At 39.9% G+C, this 13,034-nt stretch overlaps 1 protein-coding gene across 5 annotated transcripts in view; it reads right to left on the bottom strand.

The window, feature by feature from the left end:
* Positions 1–13,034, bottom strand: part of wwc3 (WWC family member 3) — a 41,331-nt gene that overhangs the window by 21,437 nt on the left and 6,860 nt on the right. For 2 of the 5 annotated variants that reach the window (XM_023339649.1, XM_023339650.1), the window contains exons 2-5: positions 4,402–4,511; positions 3,331–3,591; positions 2,635–2,711; positions 347–426 (exon numbers count right to left, since the gene is read on the bottom strand). In XM_023339649.1, the coding sequence (XP_023195417.1) occupies positions 347–426; positions 2,635–2,711; positions 3,331–3,591; positions 4,402–4,511 (528 nt within the window). Of the gene's footprint in view, positions 1–346; positions 427–2,634; positions 2,712–3,330; positions 3,592–4,401; positions 4,512–5,562; positions 5,849–13,034 lie in introns of those variants that run through there. The other 3 variants (XM_023339651.1, XM_014470775.2, XM_023339652.1) reach the window with 2 other exon arrangements.

Raw genomic sequence — 13,034 nt, 5'->3', positions numbered from 1 at the left:
AAGCAAAACATTAAAAGAAAGTAAACAATAGAATCAAGTTCATAGATCTTATGAAAGAACCTTCCTCCTTTCAGTCATTGGAACTACTTTAAAGGGTGTTTTATATGTCAAAGGGCCACTTTAAACCTTAAAAAAAAAACTGTAGTCATTTGGATAAGAAGAGGAGACAGAAACACAGACAGGGATGAAGCTGAACTTTGTGGACAAGACCAAACAGAGGGAATAAAAGAGGGAAGAGGCCACTGGGTGGGGAGCAGCCGGGCCAAGTGTAGGAAGAAGAAGGTTGGCTGTGGGAGGAAGGGTGGACCGGGAACAAACACACACACAGCAGCAGAGAAACACTCACTCCTGCAGGGTCTCCACTCCCATTTCCTTATACTGCAGCTCCTGCTTCACCTGGGCCAGCTCCTGCTTCAGTCTGGAGAGCTGCGGACACAAGCAAGCGCTGGGTTACCATGGTGAACAACGGACTCCTCTCACCGCCACGGACAAAAACTGCCAAATCATGACTACTGGCACGGAGGAATGCTCGACTGTTTGTACAGAGGCACACACACACACACACACACACACCCTAAGACCTTCTCTCTTGAAGAGGTTTTGGACTGAAGCGTGGAAATCTTGACCCCAATCAGCGGCGGCCGACAAACGTGCCGCGGCTTTAAGAGTCTTGAAATTCAATCGGATTAATAAAATTATTTAGCTCCTCTCAGCATTGCAAGAGAAACTCAAAATAAAAACTGGAAAAGCACTTCTAAGTTTGTTCTATTTCAATCGGGTTCTCACTCAAACCAGGAAGTGAGAAAACATCTATCCAGTTTTACAGTCCTTGCTCAGAGAACAGACATTAAAACACATTTGTTGTAGTTTATAAATCACTGAACGGCTTAACACCAACATACATTAAAGATCTTCTGTTCCATCAACCTTCCAGACCTCTCAGGTCTTCTGGTTTTCTATTCGCCACTAATCTGGAAAAAAAACTTCCAGAAAACTGAAAAACTGCCAAAACACCGACTTACTTAAATCAAGAATAAAATCCACATGTTAAGAGTTGAGTTTGATTCATAGTAACAGGAACTTTGATCAACATATTTGATGTAACCCTGAAAACATCCTGACTGTGGAATCAGACATGACTTTTTGACCGTATTTTCTTAGCAAAGGATGAAATGACACTTTTTCCATCACCGCGTTTCTAAAAGTCGTGAGACGGTAGAGAAAGTGTGACCAGAGGAATCTCCAGCTCTGTGGAGCGCAGCATTACCACTAAATCACTAAAAGTTCATTTTCAGTCTAAAATGCGTAATGCGATCAAACAGCATCAATACTGCCACAGGTAGGCAAAACAATATGGTTAAAGTAACGCTCTCCCACATTAACAAGCAGATAATGTTTCAATAAACAGTTTATTGTAGAATATAGAGCTGCATCAATCAGATAATAGTAATTTCCCTCTTTCCTGGTCTCAAACTGGTCCATTTTAAGTTTTGAACAAACTTAAAAGAAAACACATAAAGGAGAAGAAACGCGTTTCAGGTTGTTTATGAATCAAATGGAAGATCCAGATTTGCGTCACCAAGGCTGGCAGCACATTGGAACGGATCGTTTACTTTCTTCGATATTGAAATTTTCTTTTTCTGGACTGCTGTTTCTTTCTGCTTTGGATGCTGAGCAGCCGGGTTGATTTTTGTCAATACTTTTTACACTTTCCTCATCTTTTATGATGTGTAGCCATAGCAACAGGGCAATTTACAACTAATTAACATCGCAAAAGCAAAAATTATAGATAAACAGTGTCTTCAGTCAGTGGCTTCTTCAGACTCACTGTGATACAGACTGCTACAGGAGATCCTTCCTGCCCACAGCCATCACCATCTACAATAACTCTTTGAAGAAAATTGAATGAATAAGAATTACAGCAGCCTTTAATTTCCCTTTGGGATCAATACAGTATGTTTGAACTGAATTGAATGTAAATTTATGCAACACAGGACAGATTACTAACCCGTTTCTGTCTGTGTGTAGTTTGTTACTGGCATTTATTGCCCTGGATAAGTGGGAGTTCTTGGTTTCGAGGCATTTTATCTCATTTATTGACCGCCAATCAGAGCAGATGAAGAGAAAATTGGTCAATTCTGATCTTTGAGTGATTGATCAATGCATCTCTGATAAAAATGTAACCAACTAAAAACCTAAATTAGTCAAACCTGAACATCTGACCCCACCCTGCTGAAGAATGGCTTTGGAATAATAATCAGTTCTTATGCAGCTTTAAATCTGGGATTTTGTCATCATCTGGACGTGTTTTAACACGGCTCTAGTTTGCTTGAGCAGATGGATTTACACAGCGACACTCCTTCCCCCCCACTCATTTTTTTTGCAGCATAACTCGTTGCTTTAAAATGACCCCGAGCCAGGAAATACCCCGACCCGTGCCATTGATCTCAGAGTAACATCCAACCTTGCCCTGCGAGTCCTGGGCCTCTCCTTTGCCTAACTCTTTGATGATGACCTCACCGTCGTCCTCCTGAGGCCCCCGGCCAGAGCCATGGTATCCTGTAGGGGCCACACCCCGGGGCCCCCGAAGCACCCCTCACCACATCCCATTGTTCTCCATCGATAGCAACTCACCCGCTCTCGTTTGCAGGCTATTTCCATTTTGATTTGATCAGGGTCGTATTTCGAAGTTGCAGACGAGCCGGAAAAAGCTGCAGACAAAAGGAGAAAGAGAGGGATAGTGGTTATGGGTTTGAGGCTTCGCCCTCATATTTCCTGGGAGCTGAGCCCCCATGAAAGCGTTGTGTGAGGGGGTCAGAGGGCGAACTGGGTGGAGGTGCTAAAACAAGAGGGTGGAGTGAGGAAAAAAAAAAATTGTGCTTTGGAAGAATTTCTATAGATTTAGATCTCCCCCAGCAGTGAATCACCATCACCAGATACAAGTAAAAAATAGTTTGCTTTTTTTTAAATTATGGTATTTACTGTTGTCACAGTAAAGACTGTAAAAGTGCCATAAAATATCATAATAAAATTCTAAATCCTTCTCCCCCACCTCTACTGTGAACACAAATAGTTCTTGAAAAACATTCCCATTTGAAACAGGCTACTGCTCAGGACCCCATTTTACTAAAAGAAGTGTGATTTATGTCACTGAACTGCACACAGTACCTGCTTTTTCAAATTTACTGACATTTACTGATGCTGTGGAGAAAGTAGCAAAAACAACATTTCAGATAATACTGTCAGTTTTGGTTTTTTATTTACCGAAATTGACGACTGAAATTTATTGTGATGATAAATCAAAAATGATAAACGTCGTTGTTTGTTTACATGGGATATATTCTTTTCTCTCCCCTCCGTCCCGTCTTGCATAACCTTGACGATCCTTACTGCTGGTGATGGAGTGGGTGTCTCCAGAAAGCTCGTCCAATCGCAGCATTTCCTGCTGAGCCAGCTCCAGTCGCTGCTGCTTGATCAGGTACATCTCCTTCTTGGCGGTGAGGGCCTCCTGGGCCACCACCAGGTACTCCTTCAACATGCGCTCCTGCTCCTGCCGCCATTGTGTCCGCGGGTTCTCAATCTGGGTGGTTTCTGACAAAAAGAAACAAACTTGATTCATCAGCAATAATCGAGGTAGGATTACTGTGTTTTAAAGTTAAGAAATGCTTCAAAATAAATTTTTTTTCTTGTGAAATTTGATCATTCAAATCAAATAATTTAATTGTGTACTAAAATGGCAAACCTAAACGGTGTCTCTTGGGCATTTAGAACAAAAATATTTATAGGACTGATTATAGAAAAGAGAAAAACATTAGCTCTGTATGCTAAAGTTCTGCTTTGCCAGAAAAAGTTCATGCAGCTGGTATGAGGATTCTCTGACAGTAGCTGAGTTTCCACTGACCAGATAAACACACAAATTGGAATTATGAAATGAAATTCACTTAATGGAAACATGGCAATTTAGAAAATAAAATGGCAAAATGTTTTTGGCTCTAGGATGAGGTGAATAGAAATTGTGCATGTCGCAAAACTACAATGAAAACACTTTTTTGCATCACATGTGATTAACAACCGGATATTACTACTGGCGGAAATGACGAAGATGACAGGAAGTGGTAGGATGGTGACAGCATGTTTTTTAGTGACTTATTGTTTGAACAAATTTACTTAATGGAAACACCGCAACTCAGAAATTGTGTTTTGTTGACATGAGTTGAATATCGACAAAGTTTTGTACACATTTGTAATGGGAACACAGCTGGTGAATAAAGCATATTTCCGGCAGCCTTTTTGAAACAGATCCTGTACCGTGGGTAGAGGAACTCCAGTGACGCTTCCAGCTCCTCTCACCATCCTCTGCACAACTACAATAGGAACTGGAGACCAAAGAGATTTACTCACTGTTGATGTGGTCGATGTAGTAAACTCCCACTTGTTGGTCGTAAACCTCCTCCCACCCCAGAGGCAGCTCATCTCCAACACAGTCGGCAAACGTTAGCGGTTTCGTAATCCTGGAATAAATTGGTTACAAAAGAGAGAACATTTAGCCATGACATTAAATATCTTGCACTTTGCTTCACATATGGCAATAGCTGCTTTTTATTTTATTTTTAGTGAACAGAGAAGCATTATTTGAGCCCTTAAAAACTAAGGATTCTGGCATAACGACGAGCAAAGCAGCAGAGAAGTATCAAAACATGTATTTTCCCAACTAATTATGTAATTTTTTCCTGTTCGCATCCTGCAGGGTTTTTCGCCTCATTTATTATGTAAATAGAGTTTAGTCAGTTAATGAAAGAGATAAAAAAAAAAAAGTCAACATTCAACCACAGGTTGAACCTGTTTCAGCAACAATTTTACTGGCTCTACCATAGGAAATTGTAGTAGAAAAAAATCCATATTTACGTTTTTGGGACACAAAACGTAAAGTATGCCCATTGAAAAGGCATGTATAATAAAATTGCTGGTAGAAGTAATTAATGAGATTGTTGTGCTTATTGATGAGCCAGCCACTACTACAAACAGAAGCTGAATGTTCTCTGCATTTAAAGATCAAAAATACAATCATAAATGTAATTTGAACAGCACAATAACTGACAATTGATTCAATGAGCTCAAAATGGTCAGAAGTGAAAATAAAACTGTTGTGCTTTTGTTTTTTTTAGATTTTCTTGTCATATTGGATTATGGGGTCAGGATTGGTGGCAGACTTTCAATCATTTGATTATTTTCTTCACATTCTGGATTTCCTATTTCAGAGAGCAAATGAAAGGCACCTCAGAAGCTTAGATACATTCAGATGCTATCAAATTTAACATAACTAAAATCAAATTGAACAACAAATGATTGCTTCGAGGTGAAATCAGTTTAAGCTTTTCCTATCCATTAAAAAGCATGAAAAACCGTGAACTCTTCAATAAAAACATTTTGAAGCTTGTTCAGAATGCTAGCTACAAAAAGAAACGTTTCTATTTAATCACAGTTTACAACAACTAGCAGTACACATAACATTTCCACCAGTGAGCATGTTGGATGATGGCATTAAAACCAGTAGCTGATCACCATCAATCACAGAGATCCTTGTAGTCGGAGCGTGAGGCCTGGTAACTGGCAAGGTATGCAAACAATGACGGGACTGCAAAGCGAGAGTAGCCGAGACGCTCTGCATTCCTCAGGAGACGCACGCTTCAGCTTCCCTCTCCCAGAAACCTACTGCACTGGATCTCACTTCCGCTTTCTTTTCTCTGTCAACAAAATGGTTTTCAGGCACGATGCCGTCGGCGCTCAGACACATGCTGCTGATTCAAATTAGAAGAAGGCACCGTGTTAGTCAGCCACTCTCTCCCTCTCTCTCTCCAAAAAAAAAGAAAAAAAAAAGGAAGGACATTACGAAAGAGGGCGTACTCTCATAAAAATGTCTGATGTTCCAATAAACGTATCAAGGAGCGGTGCTGAATCACACTCCGCGATGAATGAGTTGGGCTTGTCAAAAACAATCAGGGCTTCAAATTCAATGAACTGCCTTAGCATTTCACATATTTTTGGGGAATTCAACAGGTTGGGTTTGTTCTTGACATTCCAGAGATATAGTGCAGCAGTCCAGAATGTTACGACTGTGGGTTTCCTCGTCACGTTTTCATTTATTTCCTCAAACGCAGATGAAACAAACTCATTAAAGTTAGATAATCGATGGCATACAAACTTTCATAAATCAGTACATCAGGGTAAGAAAATTATGCAATTGAGGAATAGCATGAAACATATTCTACACCTGTAAAAGGCTTCAAACCACTTTAACTTTTTTGTCACATTGCATCCACAAGCTTTTATGTTTTACACGGGCATTTTAAGTCAAAGACCAACACAAAGTACAGCATGTTTCTGACAAGATAAAAACATTTTTGTCTTCAGAAAAGTGAGGAAGAAAAAAAAAGGGGTAAATGTAGTTTTCTACATGTTTCACAAACAAAAAGCTGCAATGTGACATGTACTGAAAAGAAACATCCAGTGCAACCAACCGCCTTTAAAAGTCATCCACCTACTACATCGAGTCCACCTGTTTAATGGACTCATTAGTTTTGGCGTACAGCTGTTCTGTGAAAGATCCAGCTGTACAGATCAACCAACAGTAAGTAATAAGCACTAGACAAAAATCTGAAAGGTTCTGAAAATAATTCAGTGATGGGACATTTAGACAAGACATTTCCAACTAAGGATGACAGACAGATCACACACAATAAAAATTATTGAATAAGACTGTGCCGACATTTGACGGTAAAACGTGTTTAAATCACAATCTTGATAAACAGACAATCCAGTGTAGGAGTTATCCTTGAATGAACTCCTCTGGTGTCACATGCTTCGCAACACTTGGTCTGACCGAATGCCGCAGGCGGCCGCATTTGGACTGAACCTGATTCTTCTCAAGCAGCGGTAACGTTTACATTCAGGTTGATGTCGTTTCAGGTTACACCGGCATGAGGAATTGAGTTTAGTGTAAAACGAGCTGCAGCGAATGCCTCATCGCTGCTGCAAAAATCGCATGAGAAACCTTGGCGCTTTCAAACAGAGGATGCTGGTGACAGCTGGGAGTGCTCTGTATTGTTTAGTTTTTTTAAAGTAGTGCGACGGACTGCAGCGTCGTGCTCTTAGTTCTGCACATAAACGTTATCTGCACACGTTCAGGTTTAAAACGCTGAACCGGAGGCCTGTATCGACAACTTACAGTTGATGTAACATGAAGTAAAATTTCATGAGAAATTGTAAAGACACACCTACAGAAACATGGCCGTCTTTAACCACGGTCGGCTCTGAAGGTGCTGCAGGGAACCGCAGCTCAAGAGGAAGAATTTGTCAAAAGGACGAGTATTATTGGTGCATTCCACAAATCTGGCTTTATGGGAGATTGACAGAAAGAAAGTCTCCCATAACAAGGCCATGAGAAGTCCTATGTGCCATGTCACTATTCCAACATATTTAGCATTTCTTATTTTGACCAATCAATTTAAAAAAAAAATCTTTCATAATTGGATGGTTTATTTTGGGTGACAGAAGATCAGGGTCACAGAAAAACAAACAAAAAAAAGAATTCTGACCTTTGATCTCAGAAGATTAAAGTCAAAATTCGGAGAATAAAGTCTTTTTTTTTCCTCCAGTGGCCCAAATCCTCCTTGGTAAACCTGACTGTTAATGTTCTGTTTCTTTATGTTCAGTCAGAATACAACAAATCTGGAGAAAATAATCAAATCTGAATCCATGTCTAGAGTTTCAATCTCAGACAGGAAGATGTTTACATTATTTCTCCAAGACTTTGCATTAAAAATATATTTTACTCCACAATAATTCACTGAAGTTTGAATAACCCCCATTTGATTCACTAAACAATGATCAGAAGATTACAAAAAAAGAAAATGCATGCTTCATGTACCTATGACAGAAAACCAGTGGCATGACGGCAGTGGGTTAAAAGGAGCTGCACAAGTGGAGTTTGGAGACAAAGCAAACAAGGCCACGCTCCTTACCTGCTGCTGCTGCTGCTCTGAGTGTTTGTGAAAGGCAAACAAGTGTCCCGACACCAACTGCTCTTTAAATACTTGGACAAGAAGCAATCGGACACAGTGAGAAATACTTTAGGTTTTACACACATATTCAGAGGTAAAAACACAAAAATACAACACAGGAGTTTCAAATGAAGGAGTTGCTCTATTCTTGGAGTATAAACAGAAAAAAAAATGACTTAAAGGAAAAAGAGGAAAGTTCAGAAGATGCATGGGGATGTGGGAAGCTACGTGACGTCAGCGGGAGTTTAATCCCAAACTGCCCTCTGACCCAGCGACAGAGACAAAGAAAGTGAGGGGGGGACAAAAAAAAAAAAAAAAAAAAAAACATGTCCTCCGCTCACAGCGCTGAGTCTCTGAATGTTTGGCTTGTTACGCAGTCTTGTGACGGCACCGTTTGTGTTCCAACTCATGTCTTGGGAGAGAGTCTCTAACCACTGCCGAGCGGTCTCTTAAAGAGACGGGCGCACAGCAGGACGGAGCGGAGCGGGACGGGAGGGGTGTGATGATGACACCCATTTAAAGAGCGAGTGTCAGCCGATTCATATGAAATGTTTACGAAAATATTTTTAGAGATTAACCTCAGTCTGCGTCTGGGAGAGAAATCCTTGAGTCATTCTCCTGTCAGGCTGGCACGGTGACCCGGACTAAACCTGGGAGTGCTGACAGTGTGAAACGGCCAACACCAAATTAACTTGCCTTTGGCTTTTAGGGTTATAAAAGGCTTTTCATAATAACTATATTTATACGCCGTCATTATAAAAGGCAGCTGCAGGATTAGCACAGCAGTGAGTGTTAGAAGAGTAGTATTAAGGAAGATTCTTGCCCTGCTGGCTGTGTGAGTCATTAGGTGACCGATGCTTATAGAAACATCCCACATCTTCATGGTCCATATTTAAAGACGGCCTTTAAAGCAGTTTAAGATGTAATGCAGCGCAGCATTAATGGCCCTGAGTGGTTTCCAGAGGATGATTACCAACTTTTTATTTCCTAAAATTCCTTTAGGCTTTTTGTTCATAATCTTCTTGTTTTTTGGTTGTTTTTTTTTTTTTAGGTAGAAATATTTGGTATAAATGACAACATGTCTAATTATCATTAGCCTCCGGATCTACAGCTAGAAATGCTGTGGCAGCAAACTAGGCAGACATGAGATAGAAGAAAGACTGGCTACACTCCACTCTCTTTGCTTATCGTCTTTATGTTTTGGCTTTTTTTTTTTTAGCTCTTAAATACATTTTGTTACGTACTCAGAGTCTCCAGGAGTGCGGAAAAGTTGAATTTAGTGTCTTGCAGTGCTGCGTAGATATCTTTGTATTCTGTTTGAGTCATATTTTTAAATCTGTTCAGTTCTTCTCCACTTCCTAATACGGTTTGTGACCCATTAAATCACGATATCAGCTGTGGTACTGCTGAACAAGGCCATGGACTTCGAGTTTACTAACTTTTCAAATCTGCCATTTTTATTCAATCATTTCTGATTTATTCATTGCTACCAGCGGTGTAGAGGACACTTTAAATTTGTAAAAAATAAAAATTCCTTGACACTGAAAATCAGATAGAAGTTATCAGAGCTCAGATTACTGTCTTTGACCTGGTTAGTCCATTTGGTGACATCCATTGTATGCATGCAGCATACAATTTTCTGCTGGAAAGCAGCCAATCATTTACAAACTACAGTCCTGCTATTTATGAAGGACAATGTAGTAACTGGCCTGTTCGATGCATCAACAACAAACTACATCTAACTCCTAAATCAATCAACTCCCCCTCTCATCACACCTCAGAAACTTTCAAACAGGAGTCGATCAAACACCAATATATATACTATATTAGATTAGTAAAAAAAAAAATAAAATTAAATACAGTGTTTTCACCTCATTTATACAAATATTTAAAACTAAAAAGCAACCATTATTCCTACTGCTGGTAAAGTGTAAAATTAATATTTTGGTGAATGACTTAAAAAGGATTTGAAAATGTGAGGAAAAGTAAAGTCACCAAGCAGCCTTTTGAATATTTTTAAACAAAACTAATCAATAGTTATCGATAGACTGACATGATACATCGTGAAATGTTTTTCCAACCATATCACCCAGTCCTACAACAAGTTAGGACATGCTTTTTCAGCCAGCTGGGTAGCAGTGCACAGGAAAAGGCGAAGCCGAATAACTTTATGCTCACTCGTAAACTGTGGGAACAGCATTTTTGGAGATTCACGTCAATTGTGGAGGATTCTGTAGACCTTGGTATCGATAACTGACCCACACATTTGAAGCCACAAGCGAATAATCACTAAAATGTTGATTGCATTGAAATTACAGATAAATATAGTTGCCTTCCAAATTCACACACTATTTAAAGAAAAGGCTTTTTTGCGCCGTTTCTAACTTTCATTGAAAGTAGGTACGGATGTTTTTATTTTCAATGCTTTTCACGCTGATCATTATCTCTTTGGTCACAGAAGACAGAAAGTGAGGCAGCCATCTAAAGACGGAGGAAAAGCAGAACATGAAAACGACAAGCATGTTCAGCTGTGGAGGGACGAGATGCTCCGGGGTCCCCTCATGCCTCGCAGTGTCTCAGATAAACATATTTGGTTGTCGGAGGCATTTGCTAATTCTAGAATAATCTGAGCCATTTTGGGTCATCCCAGAGGATATTTCTATCTCCACAGCTCCCTCCCCACTGCCTGGCGACGCGCTGCTGCATGGGAAAGGCATGTGAAACTGGAGTCTTGAACGGCCGGTGAAGTTGGGTCGTCTCCAACAGCTAGTCGTTGCACCTGGGCAGCAACAGCAAGTCTCCACAAAGTGAACAGCAGATCTCCCAAAAGAAAGAATAACTATTAGAATTTCATCACAGAATCCAAATAAAATGTTTCCGTTACTTTGGATCTGTAGGCTACTGGTATCAAGGCAAATCAAAGATGTAAAATGTCAGTCAACTAGGTTCCCCGTTGTTGTAAATAGTTCCCTTACTGGTAGCGCACAGATGTGAGGCAATTTATGATAAACTGAACGCGTTTAAATTTAAGGGATCCATCAGTTTTGTGGTCATCTACTCTACATTTTTTCTAGATAAATCATGCATTTACATTTTTCACAGTTTTTCCTCAGAAAAACCTCCATCAACGACATGACCGTAATCATCTTCTTCACAAAATGGAGTAGCATCAGATTTTGGCGGTTGGAGGATTTTTCTTTTGTCTTTGGTAAAAGATCACAAGCGATTCCTCCCGCTAGCGCTAGACTCTCAAGTTTGTTTTGGTTGTATTTACCCAGAATACCCTGTGCTATAATCCACTTCCTGCTTTCAGAGTGCTCTCTGACCTGCTTGCATCTGCAGTTGAACCCAGACCTCAGTTTTTTGGGGAACCAGAATTAGCTTTGTTGGTCCACATCAGAGTTTGATTGAGCATTCAAACTTCCTGAAAAGAACCAGACTATCTGGGGAAAAACTAGAGTTGGACAAAAGCGGACTAAACAGGGCTGGTGTGAATGAACCCTTAGTCCATATGTGTCAAACTCAAGGCCCGTGGGCCAAATCTGGCCCGCCATAGCTTTTTATGTGGCCCTCTAGATTGTAGACTAAACACTAAGTGTGCTTAAATATTATGTTTTCACTCAAATCAATGCAGTTTTTATCTGTTTATTGCCAAATTATATCAATCAGTCCCTCCAGTTTCTTGAGAATTACTGTAGAAATTCACACAAAATCCAGAAATCCCTGCACTTTTTTGTGCTAACAATTTGGAGTTTATTGCAGATTTTTCTCAAAATGTGTCAAAAACTCTTACTTGTCCTAAACAGCTGCCTCAGCCTTAATGGATGTCAGATTACAGTCCTTGATCTATGCAGCGAGTAATAAAAAGTCACATTTACTGTCAAAAGTAAGCGCAAATATTGTAAATAATTCCAGCTCTGACTTTTATCACAAAAAAACCCCCCACACACAAAAAGAATCAAAATCCTGGACGGACTGAAAAGACGTTAAACAACATTTAATTTGAAGAATTTACTGATATTTTAAGAGTTTTCTATCAATACATTCGGCAGAACCGGCCCTTTAAGTGCATTCATGATCTTGATTTGGTCCAAAACAAAAATGAGTTTGACACCCCTGCCTTAGTACCTTGTAAAGCTGCAATTATTCAAACACAACAAGATGGTGCTGCATCGCTGAAAATTGTAATTTGATTTGTTTCACATTCCCCCTCCCTTGTTTGTATGATGGTATATTTGTATATTTATATTTGAATGGGCATATTAATTTGTTCTTTTTTTAAATCAATAGAGATAAATCACCATGATTTTACAAAAACTTATCAATGAAATGAGTCGACGCTGCCAACAGGAACTTCTCCATTTCCAAGCCTGAATGGTATTACTCCTCAAAACGCTTTAATATAAAGTTGTCTTAAAGCTCAATATGACAGTGGGGTTTAAATCTGTGTATCTTCATGACATAGATGCTACAAATATTGTTGTAATTCATGTCAGCCACAGCAGAGCGCCCACTACGCTGCATTCCTGAAGTCAAAATCATAAACTCATCCAACCATCACAACCTTTTCGTTGTCCTATCGTCGCCCTAAACAAGCTGCCAAACTCAACAAATAAGAGCTAAGGAAATAAGTGGGCTTAACCTCTGCATAATTGTGACTGGGAACAACAGCAAATGCTACAACGGACGTCCCAGACGACACGATCCCATCTAATTCTGCGCATTTTTTCTTTCTACCCTGAATGTCACCTGCTTTAATTCCCACTGCGTGACACAGACAATCGGAAACAAAAGGGCCACAAGCGTCGCCGGCCTGGAAATTCCTGCCAGAGTTAAAAAAGAAACGTGGAAAACAACTTTGGGAGGAATGTCATTTATGTCCAGCCTCTCTGGCGCTGCATTTCAGAGCAAGCAGCTGACACATGCGCTTCTCCCATTAAATGTTGAATCTTATAGAAATAGGTCTCTATAAGT

Source organism: Xiphophorus maculatus, chromosome 9 (assembly GCF_002775205.1).
Source record: "Xiphophorus maculatus strain JP 163 A chromosome 9, X_maculatus-5.0-male, whole genome shotgun sequence".
NCBI classification, from domain to species: domain Eukaryota; kingdom Metazoa; phylum Chordata; class Actinopteri; order Cyprinodontiformes; family Poeciliidae; genus Xiphophorus; species Xiphophorus maculatus.
Note: the sequence above shows the minus strand (reverse complement) of the source record. Positions and strands in the feature narration are given on the sequence as shown.